Source organism: Pan paniscus, chromosome 2 (assembly GCF_029289425.2).
Source record: "Pan paniscus chromosome 2, NHGRI_mPanPan1-v2.0_pri, whole genome shotgun sequence".
Taxonomy (NCBI): Eukaryota; Metazoa; Chordata; class Mammalia; order Primates; family Hominidae; genus Pan; species Pan paniscus.
In genome coordinates, this window is record NC_085926.1 from 120722007 (window position 1) to 120746286 (window position 24280).

General features: G+C 40.2%; 2 protein-coding genes across 7 annotated transcripts in view; one reads left to right on the forward strand and one right to left on the reverse strand.

Annotated features, from left to right (window-relative positions):
- HSPBAP1 (HSPB1 associated protein 1) overlaps positions 1–18222 on the reverse strand; it is a 70241-nt gene extending 52019 nt beyond the window's left edge. For 2 of the 5 annotated variants that reach the window (XR_010111456.1, XM_008950500.6), the window contains exon 1: positions 16634–16851. Coding sequence is in view for 3 of the 5 variants with exons in the window: in XM_008950500.6 (XP_008948748.2) it covers positions 16634–16697 (64 nt within the window). In the remaining 2 variants the exon portion in view is untranslated. Of the gene's footprint in view, positions 1–4030; positions 4217–16633; positions 17587–18086 lie in introns of those variants that run through there. The other 3 variants (XR_010111455.1, XM_034957188.3, XM_055110352.2) reach the window with 3 other exon arrangements.
- SLC49A4 (solute carrier family 49 member 4) overlaps positions 18210–24280 on the forward strand; it is a 96779-nt gene continuing 90708 nt past the window's right edge. For both annotated transcript variants that reach the window (XR_010111457.1, XM_034957189.3), the window contains exon 1: positions 18210–18560. Coding sequence is in view for 1 of the 2 variants with exons in the window: in XM_034957189.3 (XP_034813080.1) it covers positions 18218–18560 (343 nt within the window). In the remaining variant the exon portion in view is untranslated. The remainder of the gene's footprint in view (positions 18561–24280) is intronic.

Sequence of the window (24280 nt, forward strand, 5' to 3'; positions counted from 1 at the left end):
GCATGATCCAGCTGACTGCAGCCTCGACCTCCCGGGCTCAGGTGATCCTCCCATCTCAACCTCCTGGGTAGCTGGGACAACAGGTGCACACCATCATGCCAAGATAATTTTTTTATACTTTTTGTAGAGACAGGGTTTTGCTATGTTGCCCAGGCTGGTCTTGAACTCCTGGGCTCAAGCAATCCTCCTGCTTCAGCCTCCCAAAGAACTGGGATTACAGGCATGAGCTACCATGGCCAGCCTGAAAGATCTTTAAGATAAATTTCAGTTTTGGCCAAAGAGTAGCAAAACAGGAACCCTCACATGTTCTGAAAAGAATGTAAATAGAAACCGCCTTCGTGCAAAGCCCTTAGCTGTATGTTTCAAAGTCTTTCATTCTTTCACTTCACAAATTCAATGTCCATTAGGTGCTCAGCCCATGATGAGATGTGGCCCTTGCCCTCACAGAAGTGACCTTCTTGAGGGGAAGAGACTTTAAACAGGTAATTATACAACCATGTGATTACAACGGTGCTAAGTGTTACTAAGAAATACAAAGTGTTCTGAGGTAATTGAATAGTCACACCTGATTTGGGGTATGGGGAAGGATAGATTTGGTCAGGAAAAATGACATTTAAGCTAAGATCTGACAGAAGGAGATGAATTATTTAGGTAAAGTTGGGGGAAAGGGAAGTGAGAAAAGAGAGGCTAGACACAGGGAACTACATACACATGCAAAGGCCCTGAAGTAGGAAGAAACAAAGCCCTGGAAATACAGAAACTGAAAAATGCTTGTCTGGCCTGAGCTCAGGGAGAGAAATGATGCTGGGCCTTCCACACCACAATGGACATTTTGGTCTTTAGCCTAAGCGTAACTGGAAGCCATTTAAGTGTTTTAAGCAGAGAAATAAGATTAGATTTGTTTTCCTAAAAGTCATCTCTGGCTTCAGTATGAGGAATGGTGTGGGAAGGGAGGGCAAGGGGTGCAGAGAGACTAGGATGAGGCCACGCAACTATGGAGGTGAGAGACAGCGAGCAGGGTAACGCCCACTAGAGGATGGCTGTGGAGACAGACAGAAGCAGGCAGATGCTAGATATTTAGGATGTAAGTCACTGAGTCACAAGACACCATTCAAGACAGGCAATCAGAATGACTCAGAAGTTCTGGTGTAAGAAGCTTCACAGATAATGTTGCTACTGATGATAATGCTCATATCCTTTGATCCAGTAACTCTCCTTCTAGGTATCAATCCTAAGGAAGTAATCAGAAACTTTGACAAAATTTGTTTGCAAAGATGTTCACTACAGTCTTTTTAAAATTTAAAACTTGTAAGCAATCTAAATCATCAAAACTTTAAAATAAATTATGATACTACCAAACAATGAAATATTATGTAGCCATTGAAAAATCATACAATCTCAAGAGAAGCTGCTCAGAGTAAAAAAAAAAAAAAAAAAGCAAGCTGTGAAAATTAATATAACTTTATTTTTAAAATACAAAAAGGCCTACATGGGTGTACCTCAAAATATAACTAGTGATTATCTCTGGGTAGTGGGACCTTTGCAAGTCAAATACTTAATAAGGGTAGTATCCAGAATATATAAAGAACTCTTATAACTCAATAATAAAAAGACAAAAACAATTAGAAAATGGGCAAAGGATTTGAATAGACATTTTTCCAAAGAAGACACACAAATGGCCAACACACACATAAAAAGATGCTCAACATTATTAGTCATTAAGGAAACACAAATCAAAACTATAATAATACTTCCCATACACTAGAATAGTTATAAATTTTTTTTCTTTTTTTTTTGTACTTTTAGTAGAGACGGGGTTTCACCATGTTGGCCAGGCTGGTCTCAAACTCCTGACCTCGTGATCCACCCGCCTTGGCCTCCCAAAGTGCTGGGATTACAGGCATGAGCCACTGCGTCCGGCCTAGAATAGCTATAATTTTTAAAATAGAGTGTTGGCAAGGATGTGGAAAAAACTGGAACTCTCATACGTTGAAGGTGAGAATATAAAATGATGCAGCTGCTTTGGAAAACGGTTTCTCAAAATGTTAAACACAGAATTACTGTATGACCCAGCAATTCTACTCCAAGAGAAATGAAAATACATGTCCACACAAAAACATGTACATGAATGTTCATAGTAGCATTATCTGTAATAGCCAAAAAATGGAATGACTCAAATGTCCATCAACTGAATAGATAAATAAAATGTACATATTTGTACAACAGAATATTATTTGGCAATAGAAAGAACTGAAGTACTGATATGTATTACAACATGGATGAACCTTGAAAACACACTAAATGAAAGAAGCCAGGCACAAAAGGGCCAATAGTGAATGATTCCACTTATATGATATATTCTAAGTAGTCAAATTCATAGACACAGAAAGTAAATCAGTGGTTGCCAGGGCCTGGGGTAAGGCAGAATGGAAAATGATGGCTTAAGGGGTACTGGGCTTATTTATGGGATAATAGCAATATTCTAGAATTAGATAGTAGTGATGATTGTACAATATTGTGCATATATTAACAACCAATGAATTGCATACTTTTAAATGGCTAAAATGCTAAATTTTATGTTATGTGGATTTTATTTAATAAAAAAGAACATTGTCTTTACCAAAAGCTCAGAGTCATTTCTCACAACCTCAGAGAGTTATTTTCCTTTTTTTTGTGCTTAAGTATTAACTTGAAAATGTCAAATTACTGTGTCTCATCTATAAAATGGGATAATAGCAGCTCTGTCCTAAGGTTTTAGGAAGATTAAGAAAGCTAATACCATATGTGCAAAGTATTCACAATAGTGCCTGAAACAATAGCTTTAAATAAATGTTAGCTATTGGTAGTATTGTGTACTTGGAGTCTAACTAGAATGTGAAAAAATTACTATTTCTATTTTTCTCCAAATTAGTGCCTAACAGACACTTCAGTGAGAGGCAGATTTCTTTGACTAAAATCAAGAAAGAAAAGGCACTATTTGATTTTTATGTTATTGCTGCTGGTCTAAGATTGAATTTTAAACAGTTTGGTCTCTGATTATAATGAGATGACAAAGAGTTCCAGGTATATTCAACATGCTACACCTGTCACAGGAGTACAAAGGGGTTCCAGACACCAAAAACTAAATAATTCTGTCAGCTATACTACAAGGTCGAAATGAGAGAAAGCAGCTTGGAGCAGCAGGAAGGGAAGCTGGGGACTTTTCTAGTTCTCCTAAGCTATTAATAGATATTAATAAGCCACTTTACCTCAATGCTTAAAAAACTGAAATTCTAGACTACCAAACTTACCCATATTGAAATACAAGTTAAACATCAGAAAAATGATTATAGACTCTCTTAGATTAGAAACTGTAATTTTAGAGTTAATGGTAAATTACCTAAATTTTAGAGTTAATGGTAATTGCTTTATCTGAAAATAGGGCAAACAAATCAAAATGTTATGATTTTGATTTCAGAAAAGAAGAGGCAGAATCTATTTGCTTAAGAGAATAAAAGAGCGAGCTTTACATATGTTTCATGTTTGTGCAATGCAAAACAGGTCAGTCAGTCAATAAAGCAGAGGGATAAAATTAGAACCAAGTAATTATATACAACTATAAATAGTGCCTGAAGCCACAAATAAAAGGACACATTCTACTTGAGTAAAAAGTGGACGGGACTATTAGATTAGTATTGGTCTAATAGGAACATGAATAAGAGCACATTAACAAATATTTATTTATTAAGTGTCTAACATTTAATGAACCACAATAATGTCTAGCAATATACATATAAGATACATGAACAAATACATTTTGTATGGGGTTATAAACTATAGACAAAACAGTCTATAGTTTATACAGACAAAAACAAAAAACACTTAAGCCAAACTGTTTTCCAAACCTTCCAATAAAATGTTCCTGTATGTGCAGTGAATGGTCAAAAAAAGGATTAGAAAGAAAGGATTCTCAAGAGATCAGGAGGCCACTGCTGAGAATGTAGGGATGCTCCTGAAGAGACATTATGATGGTGATTACCTATAGTCATACCTGTGCTCATGCTTTTCATCCCCATTCTGAATCGTATCTGCTTGCCATGAAGGACCTGTGAAAGGTATTTAGCATTCCAGTGTCGTGCTGGCCAATCAAACACCATGTTACAGAAGATTGCAGGTTGTTGTAAAGACATGATAATTTCTTTTGCTTTCTCTGGCTTAAAAGGTTTGACATGTTCACCTAGAAAGAGAAATGAATACAGCAATAGATAGAAAACTATCAAGTTTTTTCATACAATATGGAGAAAAAAATAGCTAATATTGTTTTTATCATGGCAAATCATTCTCTACAATTAAAATAATGTATATGTCATTTACTGCTGTTTATATACACATGTGGCCTCAAAAGACCTAATTCTTTTCTTTTTTTAGATCCAGGGGTATATGTGCAGGTTTGTTACATGGGTATATTGTAGAATGCCAAGGTTTGGGTTTCTATTGAACCTATCACCCAAATAGTGAGCACAGTACTCAACAGGTAGTTTTTTTAACCCTTGCTCCTCTCTCTCCCTCCCCTCTTTTGGAGTTCCCAGTGTTTATTGTTCCCATCTTTATGTCTGTGTGTACTTGATGTTTAGCTCCCACTTATAAGTGAGAACTTGTGGTATTTGGCTGTTTCTGCATTAATTTAAGATAATGGCTTCCATCTGCATCCATGTTGCTGCAAGGGAAATGATTTTGTTCTTTTTTATGGCTGTGTAGCATTTCATGGCGTATATATACACACCATATTTTCTTTATCCAATTCACCATTAGTGGGCACCTAGGCAGATTCCATCTCTTTGCTATTGTGAATAATGCTGTGATAAACACATGAGGGCAGGTGAAAAGACCTAATTCTTAAATGATTTTTCTCATACTAAATTTTAAGTGTTTAAATTTTGGTAGATATTTACAATATACAATGTCAAAAATGAAACTTTAGTGTTAAAAAAAGGCTTTCCAACTACATCTTCAAATTTTAAAAGATGTGATTTTTTGGAAAATACTACTTCCTGAGTAGAGGATTATGTAAGAAATGCTGATGGGAACTACTCTTGAACAACTAGAGTTGCTGGAGTCAGTCACAATTCTACCCGTTGTATCACAGGTTAATGCCAGAAAGACTACTGAGTCAATATAGCAGTCAACCTGGGAGGGGAAATATTATTTTTATTGCAATTTTAAAAGGATAGAAGATGTACTTAGATGGCAATCAATATTAATCCTTGGTTTCAACTGCATCTATAAACAGTACAGAAGAGCTCTACAAACCAACACTGTAACTTACTATTTAAATAAATTTCACAGAATCATAAAATATTAACCTTGGATAGGATAGTAAAGATTAGTAATTTTTGAATAAAAAAACAAGCAAGTTTCTCTTTTAAAGACATCTTAAGAGGGCAAGTTTTTTGGGAGGTTTAAAAAACCTCCCAATAAAATGTTCCTATATGTGCAGTGAATGGTCAAAAAAAGGATTAGAAAGAAAGGATTCTCAAGAGATCAGGAGGCCACTGCTGAGAATGTAGAGATGCTCCTTTATACTCTCTGACCCTCAAAATATATATTTATGATTCTCAAGAACAATCAGCTAACCCTCTATTTTAGTTACTTTATCTATAATTACACTTAATTCAAAAAATTAAGAAAAATTCTTAAATAATCCAAATTCTTCTATCACCCAACCTTCTTCTCTATGATAAAAGGAAGAGGGATAGGGAAGGAATCATCAAAGAACTTGAGTAATTTGTGTTTGTCTAAAGGTAAGGCTTGTTTTTAAAGAAACTGAAAACTTAAATCAGTTTGGCCTCCTTTCTCAGACAAGGACAAAAACTTGGAATCCCTTCTTAAGCCGTCAGTGAAAGTCAGCAGGCTCTAAGCCCTTGGCAGCTGACATTTTGAGAACAATCTGTTACCTTCTACACAGTCATCATTCTAAGTGAGGAGGGCAGCGTGGATGCTTAGAAGGGAAAGGCAGAAGACTCAGGGAGTGTGTGCAGTGAGAAAGAGAAGGCACCCTTGGTCTCACTGAAAAGTAGCCCCTGGTTTATCTTCAGGTGACCTTTACATGGTAAAGAGCCTTGTAAAGGATAACATTATATGACCAAGAATACAATTTTCTGTTTTTCCTTGAGATGGTTGCTTTTTGTCGTGTTTTTCACTTTTGACATGTACAGCAACTTTGCATTTAAGTTCTTCACCCTTCCATACAGGCCTATGAATCTAAGTACAAGATTACCTATATTGCAGTGCACCAAATCTTCCTGGACTTGATGTGCCTGGATTCCGCGTGTATGAAAATGAACACCCACATTTTTTTATTATACATTTTTAAAGTTTTGCTGTAGACTACTTGTACGGAACGTCAAATTTCTCCTCTACCCTCTTAAAGTCTCTAGCTGAGGCTGACGTAAAACAGGTTAACAGGGAAAAGCATACAAACATGATTCAGTACTTTTTACATGTACATGGGAGCCCTCACAAGAAAAATGAAGACCGAAAGAAGCAGTTAGAGCTTACTTAACATCTATATAGTAGGTTGGACAAAGAGTAAATTTAGAAAACGTGACAAGACAAAGAAGTTGGGTGACTGCAGTTAATTGTGGAAAAGTGACTGGAAAGTTAAGGGTTGGTTTAACAAGGTTTGTTTGTACAGATTTCTCTCAGCCTTTATTACCCATCTTTGGTTATAAGAATGTCTTCCTTGTTCCTGGTACAGGGAGGGCAACTTTCACATGGAAGTTTTACCTCCCACTTTTGGGAAGAAAAAGGGAGCTCAAAATGACCTTTTTGCATCTGCTGTTTTTCAGTGCCTTTTTTTTTTTTTTTTTTTGAGTCTTGCTCTATCGCCAGGCTGGAATGCAGTGGTGCAATCTTGCTCACTGCAACCTCTGCTTCCCAGGTTCAAGCGATTCTCCTGCCTTAGCCTCCTGAGTAGCTGGGACTACAGGCATACACCACCATGCCCAGCTAATTTTTATATTTTTAGTAGAGATGGGGTTTCACCATGTTAGCCAGGATGGTCTCAATCTCTTGACCTTGTGATCCACCCACCTTGGCCTCCCAAAGTGCTGGGACTACAGGCGTGAGCCACCATGCCCAGCCTTTTCAATGCCTTTTACCCAAAATAATCAATATACCAAAGTGGCATATTTGGGGGTGGCATATTTTGATCCCTACACTATGAAAAGCTATAATATATTCATGATAAATAGTATTCTGTTTTTCATGGGATATAAATTGGAATCATCCTTTGGGAAACAACTGGGAAAAATGAAAGAACTGTTCATTATCTCAGTAACTCATGTTATAGGAATTTACTGTAACAAATAATTAATCACAAGCTATGTACAGCATACACATACACACACACAAATGTCTACTACCACACTATAACAACAAAAAATGTAAACAACCTGATGCCCCAAAGCAGAAAAATATTTACTCAATTATGACAAGGCAATCCCATAGTATACTATATCCACTAAAAATGAGGGCTGTCTAGAAATATGTAGAGATATGAGGTGGGAAGGGAGAGTTGGACCTGAAGTTGACTCAGAGAGCTATTGCAATAGCCAAGCGATAAGTATGATATAGGCCTGAACAACAGGGGTGGCAGTGAGTAAGTCAGATATGGTGAAGATGAAGAAATACTAAGAGAATAATATCAAAGGCTATTATAACCAGAGATGTGGGGTGGGAGTCAGATGTAGCCAAAAGACTGAGGTGTCTAGACTTGGTGACTTGCCATAAGAGAAGTCAGGAGCAATAGCTCATTCTGTTGGGAAGATGAGTAGCTTGATTTTGAACACAGGCATCATAACAATACCATACATTTAACTGTTTAATGCTTCACTGTTTACAATGCACTTTTACAGACATTAAAAGTGCTCATCTGATCTTATAAGAAGCCTGTAAAACAGGCAGAGACAGTAATTCATTTCCATTAACTGAAGGAAGAAATGGAAGCTTAGATGTCAGAGGACTGGAACCAGATTTATCAGGTCCCCTCAGTCCAAGTCCAGTGCTCTTTCCACTGCACAATCCTATTTCTAGAGAATTGACTGTGTGATTTAACTAGGGCTAAAAACTCAGAAGAAAAAATATAACCTGAAAGGATACACAGGAAAGCTCAAGATCAATTCATAGATAATCATTCACATGTGCTCCGGGGAGAGAGGAATGTTTTGAGGAGTGCATGAGTGTATGTGCACATGCACTCATGGCAGGGAGTGCTAGTTGCCTGTGACAAAGACTCTTTGCTTGGCCAAACTTTAGTCAGGCTTTGATTCTTCTGCTAGGTCCATCTATGCACTTCCTTGTAAAACCCAGTTTTAGGAAAGAACCTTGCTAAGTCAGTTTAGCAAGAATTGCCCCCATCCCTGATATCTGATCAGGTTCTTCACCCCCAACCAACCTCCAGGTGGTATCTGATCACCTTGGCCTGCCTTCAGCAAGAATCCTGTTAGGTTGGTTTTTCCAGATTTCCCCTTACCCCTGATGTTTCCTCTTAGTAATTTCTTATCCACTGACTCTGCTCCTTGGCTGTAAATTCTCACTTGCCCATGCTGTCTTTGGAGTTGGGCCCAATCTCTCTCCCCAGCTGTGGGACCCCGTTACAGTAGTCCTTATATCTATGGTGATGGTCCTGAATAGTCTTCCTTACCATGCCTTAACAAGTGTCACTGAATAATTTTTTATTTAACTTCTACTTACCCAATACTCATTCTCTTCTTCCTTATTAAAGAACTTTGGGCGACAGGACTGACTGAAAAATTTTATTTCCCAGACTTCTTTGCAGACAGGAGTAGCCAAGTATAGATAGATAGATAGATAGATAGAGAGAGAGAGAGAGAGAGAGAGATAGATAGGGAATATATATCTATAATTTCCGTGTGTGTGTGTGTGTGTGTGTGTGTGTGTGTGTGCACGCGCGCACATATGGAAGTTGCGAGTCAGCCTTTTTGCCCTCATCCTTTTCTATATACTGCCTGGAAAGCAGACATAATGATTAGCCCTCTTGAGAGACAAATGAAAGGTCCAGGAAATCGCAAACCTTAACCAAAAGAATGCAAATACGTTCATCTTTGTGCTACTGAACCAACTACTACCTCCTGAATCCTTTTAGATTTAAAAAAAAAAAAAAAACTCCTTCTAGTCTAGACTGTTATTAATTCATAGCTGGTATAACACCTTGCTTTCTGAGGCCATCATTTTCAAGGATAACCATATTCTCCCTCTACACTGTTCTGTGGCTTGGGCTGGATGAATCATGGCTGGTCTGACACACTGTAGCATTCTTTCAGTTCCAAGATTGTAAAATATTCAACCTTTGAACATTTTGCTTCTGGAACTTTAAAGGGCAGAGAAAAACAGAAGCATGAGTTACTTTGGGGTAGCGATTTATTTATTCTACTTACCTTACATTAGAGCCAATAGATCACATGGCTTTGATTATTCCCAAAATGGTTCATACTTGGGTAGATATAACTGGGTAGCCTTCTATAAATATGTACACAGGCGACAGTAACACATGAGTAGTGTTTTGACAAAAAAGCTACAAAGAAGTAAATATTTCTTCTCTAGCATAAAGTTAAATTTAAAAAATGTAATTATCTGATCTAAAAATCCCACACATCCCAGAGATTATTTAATAGGAGACCTCCAACACTAAAATTTGCTGAGAGAGTGCCTGGCCTAGTGACTGGTATATATTAAATGCCAAAACATTTGCTAAATGAATGAGAGCACTATGAAGTGTGTGCAAAGCAGAGTAGCAGGATGTTCACCATAACAGGAAATTAGCATATTTACAGAATTTCAGGCCCATCGTGAAATAAAACAATCAGCTGGTTGTGAGATAAAACTAATTTAGCTTCTGATAATTTAATCAACAATAAACTGGGCCATTAAATTAATGAATTTAAATGTTACAATTTCCTTTAAAGAAGAATGCAATGCTACCCTGTATTAGTTAAACAGCCTATGGATGCACCCAGTTATTCCATGCTAATAATATTTTGCAAAGAGCTATAAAAATTCTGAAGCAACCTCAACAGTCTTCAAAGGATAAGGGTATTTAGGTCTAAACTTGCAGCAGGTAGTAATTTTTAACTAGATGATTTAGAAACTACTGAAAAAAAACAGATTAGTGATCTGGGTGTTACACAATAGTTTTTTCTCTCTCCAAATGTAGGATGTTCTCCAGTCAATGTATTACAGCCTGAGTTACAACTAATTCTTTGGAGATAGTGAAACATCATCAAAAATAAATTGTGTCCTTCTCAGTAATTTTTTAAAATTAATGTAAAGTACAAGATAATTTGAAACCTAATTTCTCTGAGAACGCCAACTATCTGGTGTCAGTCAATTAACACCTGGCCTGGATTTGTATCTGAGATTTAGACTTTAAGACAAGAATAAGGAACATTTACCATGTGTCCAGGACACTCCGAATATTAACAGAATATAATAAAAATCTTGAAATTGAAATTAACTTGTCTCTCATCACATATAATTTTAATGAAAAAGTTAAAGATTTTTTAAAACCTTCAGAAGTTGACATAAGAGTAAGTCACACATTACACTACAGAGAATCACTATAATGATACAGCATGAATTTAAAACTGGGTCCTGGCACAGTGAGATCATTTATTTCTGAATGTATACATCTAAGTGTATATATGGTGTTTCATCAAACAACTATTGTATATACATATAAGAAAGTTTAAAACCTCTGGAATGGTAGATATTAGGGCAAAAAATAATGACCATTTGGGTCATGTTAGAAAAACCTGATGGAATCGTGCAAGTACTATCTGACAAAATTACTGGATTAGTACTGAAGACTGAATGGTAAAACTTACACCAAAAAGAATTTTTCATTTTGTAGCCACGATTTTAAAATGTCAACACAAACTAAGAAAATTCTCCTGAAAGGTAACATAATACTTAAGTACAATGACGGCTAACCATAAACCCTTTGAATTTCAAGGTCTAGAAGGTGATGTCTATCACTGAAAAAAGCCCACAAACATTAGTGCTGCGGCTGTTATGACCTAGCCTTATCAATACCAATGTTTGGTGTGGCAGTAAACACACAGGAAGTTCAGGCTGGGCACCTGAGACAGTTACATCCTGGACACTTACCAAAGGTTCATGAGCCTTTTAGCTTCTTTCCATCCTCCTACACTTATAAACCCTTATTCAGTTAACCCAGAAAACTTATCTTTACCTCAAAAAATGGCTCATAAATTCAAAAGTAATACTAGTCTTAAACCAAAGCAAGAAAAAGGAAATCTGTCTATATTTTAAGTGAAGTTAACACTAGAAGGAATGATGTCTCAAATACTAAAGGTTTTTGCAACGTACCTCCAAAATTTCTACCCAAATGTTTCCATTGAACCCCAGCCTCCCCAAGTGAATTTTCGATAATTTAAAATAAATGATTATTTTATCTTACTTTTCCTCAAAAGTATTCAACAGTAAGGTCTTGAAAAGACATTTGCACACCCATGTTCACAGCAGCACTATTACAATAGCTAAGTGGTGGAAGCAACTCAAAGGTCTGTTGACGAATGGATAAGCAAAATGCTTACACATGCAACGGAACGTTATTCCGCCTTAAAAAGGAAGGAAATTCTATCATATACTACAACATGGATGAACCTTGAAGACAGTATGCTAACTGAAATAAGCCAGTCACAAGAAGATAAAACTATATGATTCCACTTATATGGAGTATCTAAAGTGGTTAAATTTCTAGAAACTGAAAATAAAATGGCAGTTACCAGGGACTGGGGGAAGAGGAGAAAGGGAAGTTATTGTTTAACGGATACAGAGTTCCAGACTTGCAATATGAAAAGCTCTAGAGATCACCTTCACAATGATGTGTATCTACCTAACACTACTAACACTGAAAAATGGTTAACATGGTAAATTTTATGTTATATGTTTTTACCACAATAAAACAAATGGTATTGTTTTTCTGATACTCATCAATACCAAGCATTCAGTGAAATTAAAAATTTTATCTACATTATGAATTACATATGGATTCTAACATGGGAATTTTTTACTTTTTGAGATAACACAGACTTTTGCTTTTCTTTAAACTCCCCCACCCTTTGCCCCTTTTAAAAATGAGAACAAAAATGACATGGTGAGTACAGGTCTCCAACTGAAAAAGATAAATCCAGTTATGTAGGAATGTTAGTTCTAAGTGAAAATCAATTCCATACAATTCTAGATGAGATATTTCCTCAGAAGGCACTGGAAGAAGAGTTACTAACACATTCTCCTCTTCACCAAGGAATAATCTTGGCTATAACTAAAAACTAAAAAACAGCCCAATAGAGAGAAATATAATAACCTCAGTTTGAAAGATAGAATCACACTCAAATAACTGCAATTTTTAATTTCACTGAATGCTTCAATCAATGTATGATTCTGAGAGTAACATTTCACATTCAGAATTTAAATTGATTCTTAATTAACAATAAGTAGTTTCATGTTTGTTTTTAATTATTTCTAAGCTGTTATTTCAAACAAACAATATCACATTCTTGAAGGCAGACCTCTTACTTTTATCTCCCTAGAGGTTAGTCCAGTGCCTAGCATAAAATGATGCTAAACAAATGTTTCTTTCAAATAACTGTATAAGAATACCTGATTTTTAGCAATGTATAAAACTTTATTGAAACTAAGCACTTGTTTTCTCCACTTCTGTAGAATGAGCTATCAAGCATAACCAAGGTGATTAGTTCCACGATTTTATGCTCACCTCTACCAGTTACCCTTTCCTGCTCCCAAGCACTGACTCACTCCTATCAGTCCTAATCACCCGCAACCCTACGGCAACCATGCCAAAGCTTCTTTTTTTTTTTTTTTTGAGACAGGGTCTGGCCTTGTTGCTCAGGCTGGAGTGCCCTAGCACGATCTCAACTCACTGCAACCTCCGCTTCACAGGTTCAAACGATTCTTGTGCCTCAGCCTCCCAAGCAGCTGGAACTACAAGCGTGTGCCACCATGCCCAGTTTATTTTCGTATTTTCCGTAGAGACAGGGTTTCACTATGTTGCCCAGGCTGGTCTCAAATTCCTGAGCTCAAGGGATCTGCCTGCCTCGCCTCCCAAAGTGCTGGGATTACAGGCATGCACCAGCATGCCTGGATGCTTCTTCACTCTCAAATCTCCAGTACCTTTCTCTACTTCCTTACTTTTGTGGTACCTTGCTCTATTTTTCTGCTAAGACTGAAACCCACGATTTTCCTCTTCGTCACTTCAGCATTTCTGTTTTCACCCTGCTCTTCTCTGGATTCAATGGATACAAGTCTTCCCCTTTTTCACCCAGGTTCTCTGTCATTATTTCTACTTTAGTAGAATTGGTCTCCTCACCTGGCTCATCTTCAAGAAATTATCCTAGGAAGCACAAACCAACCCAATTTCTATTAGTTCCTTCTCCTCTCAGCCTCCAAAGTACTTAATGTGTATCATATTGAGTATCATATCCCAGCTAATTACATCTGACCTTTAGGATATGTCTTATACTACTGTTCTTTTTATCTATGTCTTTATTGCCAAAAATGATATTTATAATTATTTTGGGGCAAAGATTGTCTTCTGCTTTACCACATGAAAAAGGTCTGTTTACCATGTGCCATTCAAATATTTTTTGATAATGGAATAAGTTTGCTCAAAAATGAACTTTTCAGCTGGGCACAGTGGCTTATGCCTGAAATCCCAGTGCTCTGGGAGGCTGAGGTGGGAGCATCACTTGAGGCCAGGAGTTCGAGACCAGCCTACGGAACATTGTGAGACCCTGTATCTACAAAAATAAAAAATTTTAAAAATGAACTTTTCTATGACTCCTATTGTATTCATCATTGTACTGAACATACTGACCCTTTCACTTGACTTTATTTAATGTATTTATTTTTCTCATTCTCTTACATAACATCTCTAATTTCTTTTCTTTCAGTTTCAACATCAGTTACTAAGGCTGGCACTTTCTATTAATAATAAAAATGGTCACCATTCTTGAATATCCAATTCCTGTCAGATACTATGCTAGATAATCTACACATATTAACTCTAATCTTCACAATAATCATGCATTTTACAGAGGAGGAAACTGAGGCTCAAAGGGATTAAGTACCTTGTCCTCCAGTCTTTCTCCCTCCAATCGATCTTCTACCCTTCAGCCAAAGTGATCTTCCTACAACCAAATCTAATCATGTTATTTCCCTCACCTAAAGCTCTTTAAGGCTTCCTACTGTCTTAATGTCTAGATTCCTTAACTAGGCCTAAGGTAACCTTCAGGATACCTCTTTTCTTATCACTCCTGACACCAACTTCTTTCAGTTCTTGGACCATGCCATGCTTTCTCCTTTTGCCTCTGGACTTGGCATGGAGTGCCCTTATTCATCCACTCAACAAACATGTGGCATGTGCCAACTATGTGCCTGGCATTGTACTAGCAGCTGGGCACATGGTAGAGAATGAAACAGACATAGGTCCTGCCCTCAAGGTACTTATGATCTAATGGAAAAAACAAATAATAAATAATTACAGATTGTAGTAAGTAAAATGACAGAAGCAGGATGCTGTATTCCAGAACATCTAGGGTTGGGGGGTGCAAGAGAAATCACAGTGACTGTTTTAAATAGTTTGGTCTGGTAAGGTCTCAGGTGGTGACATACTTTAAACCTAAAGATTAAGCCAGCTATGTGAAAAGCCAAAGGGGAGGTGAGTGACAAGAGATCCTGCTAAAGACATCAGCAGAGCCCAGACCAAGGATTATTACAGGCCACGGTTAAGAATCAGGGTTTTATTCTAACTTCTAAGGGCAATGTAATTAGCTGAAGAATTTTACATAAGGAAGAGTCACTTTTTGCTGCAGAATGGAGAAGGGATTAGAGGGGCACAGAATAGAAAACAGAGACACAAGTCAGTCAGGAAGATACAGTAGTAATTGAGGTGAGAAAATGTGGATGATTTGAAGTACGGTCTGATAGTGAAAGGAAAAAAGTAGACAGATTAGATGCAGAATTGACCTGACTTGCAAAGTCATTACCTGAAATTAAGAAAGAGGCAGTGAGAGGTTATAGAGTTTGGGAATTTGTCATTGGAGAACGTTAGCAGGCTCACTAGAGAAACAGAGGATCAGAGGGATCTCAAGCCCATACTGACTGAATATTCAAGAGTTTGGCCATTTTCACTTTATACGGTCATCAATTTGTGCAGGACTTCTTCCAGCAAAGTTCAGGCCCACGGGTGCAGGTACAAAGAGGGCAAAAGGTTGACTTCATCCAGAGTAAGAGTTTTGTCAGAAAAAAGTGCAGGAAGGGACAAGAGAATTTTTCAAAGGAATGACATACATTCTGGATAAGGGGGTGCAGTGGATAGAAAATGGCAAGATCAATGCAATGGAGGTATAGATGAAGGTCAAGAATTGTCTCCCTGGTAGAAAGTGGTCAGATAGTAGGAGGCTATAATTTGTTTCTTCTGCTTGGAATGGGCATTTCCCCCTTCAGCAAACTATTTGACCCCTAAATACATCCATCTTTTTCTGCTCCCTGACTTCCTGAACCCCAGCACCACTCCCTGAGTTTGTCACCATCTCATCCAATCAGAAAGGCCCACCTCAGCGGATCACAAGGTCAAGAGATAGAGACCATCCTGGCCAACATGGTGAAACCCCGTCTCTACTAAAAATACAAAAATTAGCTGGGCGTGGTGGCACGCTTGTAGTCCCAGCTGCTTGGGACGCTGAGGCAGGAGAATTGCTTGAACCTGGGAGGTGGAGGTTGCAGTGAGCCAAAATCGCGCCACTGCACTCCAGCCTGGTGACAGAGCGAGACTCCGTCTCAAAACAAGAAAAAAAAAAAAAAAAAGAGAAAAGAAAAAGAAAGGCCGACCTCAAACTATTCGCTCCTTGAAGCATTTATGTTCTCCCCACTGAGATCCCTCCTCCTAACAACCCTCACAGAGTGTACTACTGGTAGAATAGTTCAGGTGACCACATAGTAAGTCATTCTTTTTCCTTTCTAGGCTCCTTTGGAAAAGGTATTGTTATAAATATTTAAAAGTCTCTGGATCCTGCGACAGTATTCAGAACACAGCCCTGCACGGTGCAATCATTCAATAAATAATAACAGGGATCTCAGGCTCATGGGCCTCCAAACCTCATCCCCACTTGCTAAACCAGGGTTCACTGAAATAGAATAAAAGCGCATAATCCCTGTTCACAAAAGTCTCAGATAACTTCCATTCATCTCAAAGGTTGCCTTCAATTTCACAAATTTAATTTTAATCCCCTCTAAACGTTCAAAACACCTCTATTTAGCTAATGATGGGCAAATATAAAACAAAACAAAACAAAAATAACACCCCATGCATGAAACAGCACTCGTAGGCTACCCTACGACGATCAAAAATCTGGATGCCACAATTCGAGAAATGCCACGCTCACTAGAAAATATAGATTTTTCTTCATAGTCTAATGCAAGGCCAGAGAGACCTGGGTTGGGGCTAAGGCAAACGGCCCCACGAGGGGTGCCACGAGAGTCGACTGGCATTGGGTTTGTACTCAGGGTCGGACCTCAGCCTGGCACCTACCTTCCTCCCCTCCAGCCCCAGCTGCAACGATCACAGGAGTGGTCGCCTCGGAGCCTGCTGCCATGGCTACCGCAAGGCGGGTTCTGCCGGAACCCAAGGCGGAGCGGAGCTGGGGTGGGGTCAGAGTAGGGGCCAAACTCCGAGACCCGAAGCTGCACTACAGGAAGGAGCCCCGGCGACTCCCTCCCGGCTCCTACGGAAACGCCGGCTCTCACGTGGAGGTCACGTGACGGATGCTGGGCGGGACCATGCAGCTTTGTTTTGATACCCCGGGTGTGGAAATACAAACACGTGGTCTGAGTTGTGGCGCTTTTTACCTAACCCAGACCTTAGCGTTCTTTATTGTAGTCTTAGCTTCGTTTCTGTTTCTCCTTTTCTAGTCAGATCCTTCCTTTCCACCTCGGCTTTTCTCCACCCTAAAGGATTGGAGTTTTAGGGGAAAGTTTGCCGCTTAGTGGGGCTCCGGCGGTGGGATGGGTCTCTGCCGTGAGCTTTCGCGAGCCGCTCTTGGCAGCCTGGAATGCGAGGCTAGCTCACGCTTCTCTTACACCTCTCTTGCCCTTCTGGTGGTAACCTGACTCCTTCTGATTTTAGTGGCTGCCGGGAAATACGAACCTCGGGCAAAGAATCCTGTGATTGCGTTCCCTGTGACTCATTTCCCGATCCAGACAAGCCAAATTGCTTGACTTAGGTTTTCAAGGACACTAATCCACAGCTGTCAGGCTTCTGAATTTGTATACCAAAATAAACAAACAGCTGTGTGAAGAGATCAACAACCACCTTTCTTCTCGTTTACCCTGTGGTCAAATCATAATCACTGGAGATGGATCTTCGGGGCAAAAATCTTCCAACTTTACTGGACATAACTTTATTGCTCGCCTATCGGCAGGCGAAATGGGTAAAGTTTACATATATATGAATGAAATTGGCTAGTTTGGAATCTCCTCTTTGGATATGTAAGACAAAAAAGTAACAAAAAATAGGCAGTACTTATTGTACGTAAGAAATGATTTTTATGAGATAATCCCCTGGGACCAACTACGCTTAAACTTTATCCTTCGCCTATAATTTCTGAAGTTACTAACTCAACAAAAATGAGAATAAGCCCAAAATAGAAGCAAGCATCGGGTTAACTGTGGTCACTTAACAGGTCACTGTGTTGTTTATTAGGCACAAGATTTAACTTGGACACTTCCTCCAAACACCCCAGGGTTCCTTGCCCAACCTCCTCGAATACAGCCTCTCTGGGAGTTTCCCTCTCCCCGACTCAGCCGCGCTGGTCCCTGCCTTTTCAGCGCTACCTGCCCTCCGTCTGGGACCTGGCTCCTTTCCTCTCGCCGGTGTTTCCTCGCCACCCGCGGAGGGGAGGGCGGACCCCAGCCTCCTTGCCGCCTGCCCCGCCTCCCCGCCTCCCCGCCTCCCCGCCGGCCCGGCTCGGGCCGCGCAGGCGCACCAGGCGCGGCCCGGAGGCCGAGGGCGACCACAGCAGCCTCCGCCTCCTACTGCTCCGGACGATTCTGCGCTGGGCTAGTCGGCGGTGACCCGGACTGCGCCCGGCAGTGGCTTCGCGGGCGACGCGTCGCCATGGGCTCTCGCTGGAGCAGCGAAGAGGAGAGGCAGCCGCTGCTGGGGCCCGGGCTCGGGCCTGGGCTGGGGGCCTCCTGGAGAAGCCGGGAGGCGGCGGCGGCGGCGCTGCCCGCGGCGGTCCCGGTTCCCGGGCGGGTGTACGGGCGCCGCTGGCTGGTGCTGCTGCTCTTCTCGCTGCTGGCGTTCGTTCAGGGCCTGGTCTGGAATACCTGGGGTCCCATCCAGAACTCGGCGCGCCAGGCCTACGGCTTCTCCAGCTGGGACATCGCGCTGCTCGTGCTGTGGGGGCCCATCGGCTTCCTGCCCTGCTTCGCGTTCATGTGGCTCCTGGACAAGAGAGGTGAGGGGTCGCGGAGCGCCAGCCCGCGCTGTCTCTCCTCGGGGAGCAGGCGCCTGCCCGCGCTCCAGGCCTGCCAGCCGCCTCCCTTGGCCCCGGCATAGGGGTTGTGTGAGGTGATAGAGTGTTGCTAGCATTCCATTTCTGACTTAGGAACCCTCCGTCCCCAAAGCGACAAATATGGAAAGGCAACCTTGCAAATATTTATGTTTTTTATCAAGGCCCTTTATGCAACACCAGGGATTTAAGCGATCTGTAAACGTTCAAGTTTTTACACATTGTGAACATCAGAGCATCCGCGTGCACGTGCGGTGTATGTGTTTTACACCTGACAAAAATGACTGATGCTTTGACTTCAAAGGGATATGGGGATGTTGAGGATGAAAGGTCAGAAAATAGATTGACGGTGCCCATATGTAAGGAAATAATGAGTTCGTTTTGTGTAATAGATGACTCCAGCCCAGGAAGAGCTATTGGGAAACTCAGATCTGACACTTTGGTTTCTGGAAGGTGGTGCTCGGCAGCTTTAAGATGTGTGTATGTGACTAGATGGCTTTCTCAGTTGAGATTTGTGACTTTCAATTAAAGCTTGCAGATGAGTGAAGATGCTTGCTTAGAATGGTACCCTGGACATCTCACTTTACCACTTGCCAGTGTGATTCTCTGAGAAGAAGAAGCCATAGGGCTGAGAATCAAGGCATACTTACCACATAAGTATGGATAAATGATTAGTAGTGACAGTCTACCCTCAAGAGGCTGTTGTACAAGATTTTATATTTATTAATTGAATAATGCCTGGGAGCTACTTTGTACAGTTTCTGTTCAACCTTTTATAAGTTTTGTTGCAATGAGTTCTTTAGTCAGATTTGGAAGGTTGTCTTAGTCCACTGGAGCTGCTATAACAAAATACCATAAACTGGGTAGTTCATAAACACAAATTTATTTCTCACAGTTCTGGAGGCTGGGAAGTCCAAGATGAAGGCTCAGGCAGAATCGGTGTCTGGTGAGGGCCTGCTTCCTACACAGTGGTCTCTTCACTATAACATAAGATGGAAGAAGGGGTTAGGGATCCCTCTGAGGTCTGTTTTATATGGGCAGTAATCCTATTCACATGGGTTCCACCCTCATAACCTAATCACCTTCCAAAGGCTGCACCTTCTTCCATCATTTTGAGGATTAAGATTTCAAAATGTGAATTTGAGGCCTGGCACAGTGGCTCAAGTAATCCCAGCATGTTGGGAGGCTGGGGTGGGAGGATTGCTTGAGCTCAGGAGGTTGAAGCTGGAGTGAGCTGTGATGGCACCACTGCACTCTGCCCTGGTCAACAGGGCAAGACTCGTCTCAGAAAAATTAATACATAAACAAAATATGAATTGGAGGGGAACACATTCAGACCTCAGCAAAAGTCAAGTGTAGGTAGGTATAGAATTGCAATTGTCTGGCATGTAGTTAGCACTCAAAATTAGTTGGTTATTAAGAGAATAGAATAGCAGGGTGATGTTAGTAGCTATACTTCCTTCTCTCCTTCACTGGAATTCCTTCATTGGAATCCATGTGAAAAAGACTAAGGAATAGTTGCTTGTGAATTCCTTAATGATCAACAATATAATGTAGCTGCTAAAAAAGAAAGGACAGTTTAGGCATAAAAACATAGTGTCCAAAACAAGAAGCAAAATAGTTTGATAGGCTCTACATTAGTGTTTAGTTCTGAGCTTGATTCTGAGAAGGCCATTTGACAAACTGCAGAACTTTAAAGGTTCTGTGACAAGAATGATAAAGGGTATAAAAATCATGATGTGTAAAATGAAGGGAACTTGGGTGTATCACACTTCAAAAAGAAACTTGAGGCAAGATATAGACTATGTGAAGATCAAGTCAAAGAGGAATTCGACTTATGTGTTGTTCTAGGAGGAAGAACTAGACTGAGTCAAGTTACAAAGAAATGTAACTCAAAGCAATACAAGGAAGAACCTTCTAACAAAGATACCCAGCCCTGAATGGGTGTGTCTTGACTGCTGTAGAACTTCCAGCTAGAGCAAATACTTTTGCAGAGGATGTGTGCTAGATGCCGAGGAAGGGCTTCTCCTACCAAAGGGAGATTTTCTTTGGGTTTTTGTTGTTTGCTTTTAAACTAAATATTGATTTTCTCTGGGTTTCTGCTGGGCTCAGTGGCTCATGTTTGTAATCTCAGCACTTTGGGAGGCTGAGGCGGGTGGGTCACTTGAGCCCAGGAGTTAGAGACCAGCCTGGGCAACATGGTGAAACTCCAAATCTACAAAAAATACAAAAATTAGCCAGACATGTTGGCGTGCGCCTGTAGTCTTAGTTACTGGGGAGGCTGAGGCTGGAGGATCAGTTGAGCCCAGGAAGTAGAGGCTGCAGTGAGCTATGATTGCTCCACTGCACTCCAGCCTCGGTGACAGAATGAGACCCTGTCTCAAAACAAACAAACAAACAAACAAACCCAAAGTAGTACTTTACCTATAATCAATGTTACAATAATATTTTTTTAAAAAGAAAAAAGATTGTATTTGTTTCCACTGATGTATTTTTCTTCTGTTCCAGGATTTGGTCTAGGGTCCTCTGTTAAATTTAGTTGTAATTTCTCTTTAGTTTCCTCCAATCTGTGATAATTCCTTGGTCATTCCCTTAACAAGGTTGGCTAAATTCAGGGGAAAATGCTGTGTTGTAGTTTCTTTTTATTTTTATCAGGAGCATTTTTTCAATATTATTCCCCAAATTTAGCCAACCTTGTTTTTTATGGTAGAAAAATGTTAATTTGCACCCTTCTTATTATAATTGTACCTACTATCCATGGCAGGATAAATTAGAAACTACCCATTCATTTTATAAAATAAGGTACTTTAGTTCTTCAGTAGTTCTTGTGACTATATGGTGAATTCAATTTTATATTTTCCTTTGGTTGAAGCAATAAAAAATACATTTAAAAATTCTCTTTATTAGGAAGTAGTTTTCATTTTTAGTAGAAGAAAGCAAATACACTTTTATATGTTGGCTTTCCTGCTACAGGTGTTCCATCTACGCACGTAGAAAGCAGGTTCTTTCTTGCTTCTGGCATCCTTGGGTACTAAAATATCTTTTTTTTTTTTTGAGACAGAGTCTCACTTGGTCACTCAGGCTGGAGTACAGTTGTGTGATCTTGGCTCACTGCAACCTCAACCTCCCTGGGCTCAGGTGATTCTCAGCCTCTGAGTAGCTGAGACTACAGGCACTTACCACCAAGCCCGGCTAGTTTTTTGTATTTTTTGCAGAGACAGGGTCTCACCATGTTGTTCAGGCTGGTCTTGAACTCCTAGGCTCAAGCAAGGCACCAAAATATCTTGCACCCTGGGGGATAGGTGGTTGTTTGGCCTTTGTGCTGCCTCAAGCCCCAGCCTGATTAGCCTAGGAGACTGGTTATCTTCCTAAAATGGGTTTGTACCTTCCCACCCTTTTTCATTTACCAGCAAGGAGACAGAAAAGGACTAGCCAGAGAGATAGTAGAGCCAAGACCAAGTGTGCCCTCAAAGCTAACTAAAGGAAGTTTCAAGGAGATAGCAACCCAGTGTGTTCCATGCACTGGGGACATGGCCCTCACAGACCCTCCTCCTAGTAAGGAGATCCAGACAGCAAACAAGAAAAGCAAATATTTAGTATGTCACCTAGTGATATTGATACTTGCTTTGGAGAAAAATAAAGCAGGGTAAAGGAGGAAGGGAATGTGATAGAGTGGTATTATACTTTACATAGGGTTTTAGGGAAGGTGTCACTGATAAGGTGTATTTGAGCAGACACCTGAAGGAAAAATGACATCTGACATGTTAGTTCTGGAGAAGACCGTTTCTGGCAAAGGGAATAGCAAAGATAAAGATTCCAAACTTGTCTGGCATATCCAAGAAAGAGCAATAAGGCCTTTGTGACTGGAGTAGAGCCACTGAGGGGAACAGTGGTAGGAAATGAGGTCAGAGAGGTGGTGAGAGGCCAGGAGATACAGGGCCCTGTAAATCATTCTTAAATGGCATCTCAGCCATTATCGAGTGAGGAGGGCTCACTCCATTGACGGGCTTTAAGTGGAAGAGTAAAACGATGACTATGCTCTTGTCTTCAGGACAAGAGCCAGAACAGGGAGACAAGTTAGGCTAGTAGAATAACCCAGATGGGAGCTGATGATGGCTTTTGACTAAGGTGATAGTAGTGAAGGATTTGAGAAGTGGTTAGATTGCAGATATGTGTCGAAAGTAGATTCACCAGTATTTGTTGATGGATGAGATGTGGAGCATGAAGGAAGGAGACGAGTCTAAGCTGTTTCTCAACTTTTTAGTGTTACTGATAGGGAGAATACAGCTTCAATTTACTAAGTTGTGTAAGATGGTAGAGAGAGCAATTTTGGAGCAGATGGCATGGAGATGAGGGATTTGAAATGCCTATTAGATACCCAAGTAGACAGATTAAACTGTCAATTGGATATACAAGTATGGAGTTAAGGGGAGAGGCCTGTGCGGTATATTTGGGAGTTGTCAGCCTACAATGGTATTTAAAGTAATGGGGCTGGTTCAAGCTCATTCTTATTGGTTAAAAAAAAGAAAAAAGAAAAATATAAAGTGTCTTGTGGCTGGGTGAGATCACCTGTGGAGAAGGGTGGAGCTTCCCTGGAGTAGAAGACTGAGCCTTGGGGCATTCCAACATTCAGAGGTTGGGGAGATAAGAAAGAACCAGCTAGTAAGGACTGAGAATAGAGCACTGGATTTAGCAACATCGAGATCTTTTGGTGTCCTTTAAAAGAATCATCTCCCTTGAATGATGTGGTGAGTTTGAAATAAAATGTAACAAGAGGAATCAAAGACAGTGAGTGTAGACATTTCTTTCAAGAGTTTATGCCATAAAGGGCAGCAGAGAAATAGGCAGTAGCCAGAGGGAATGTGGGTACTAAGGAGGTTTAGGCTTTGTTTTGTTTTTTCTTTTTTTGGTAAGAGATATTAAAGCATATCTATTAATGCAGCATCCTAACAGTTCCATAAAAAGGGGAAAATTGATGATGCCGGAGGGAAAGGGAGGAACTGCTGTAGCCATGTAGGCAAGATGGGATGCGGTCCTCCAGGGCACAGGTAGACAAGTTGGCCTTAGATAGAAGCATTGACAGTTGATTCTTTAGTAGTGACGGGAAAGAAGATAGAGTATACACATAAGGTGCAGATGGTGGATCATAAGCGCTTGTAGAAGTTATCTTTGCTTTTCTCCCCTCAGAAAAATAAGAAACAAAATGATCCCCTGATGAGGGAGAATAGGGGAACAGTTACTGGAGAGAGGATTAATTATGAAACTATTTTATAGAAAAATGGAGAACACATGGTTTAGGAAATTGTAGTAGGATTGTTGGGTAGCACTGAGGGCCTGCTTTCAGTGACTGATCATTAATTTGAAGTCAGACCAGTCAGCATGGTTGTGTGTTTCCCTCCAGCCTGTTCTGCTGGGCAAGTACAGGCATGGGCAGAGTTGGCAGAGAGATTTAACCAGGTTGCAGTTTTACCAGGTGAATAGAACTGACAAAGTACAGGCCAAGAGTAGAGGGTTAGGTAGAGAGCAATCTGACCGTGGACCATGGAATCTAAGGAGGACAAAGGAAACACATGAGGTGGTTGAGAAGAAGTAGCAAGCTCCCAAATTGTCATTCCGTATTTAATCAATAATTTGTTCTTGTTAGACTACTAGAGGGAATGAAAGGG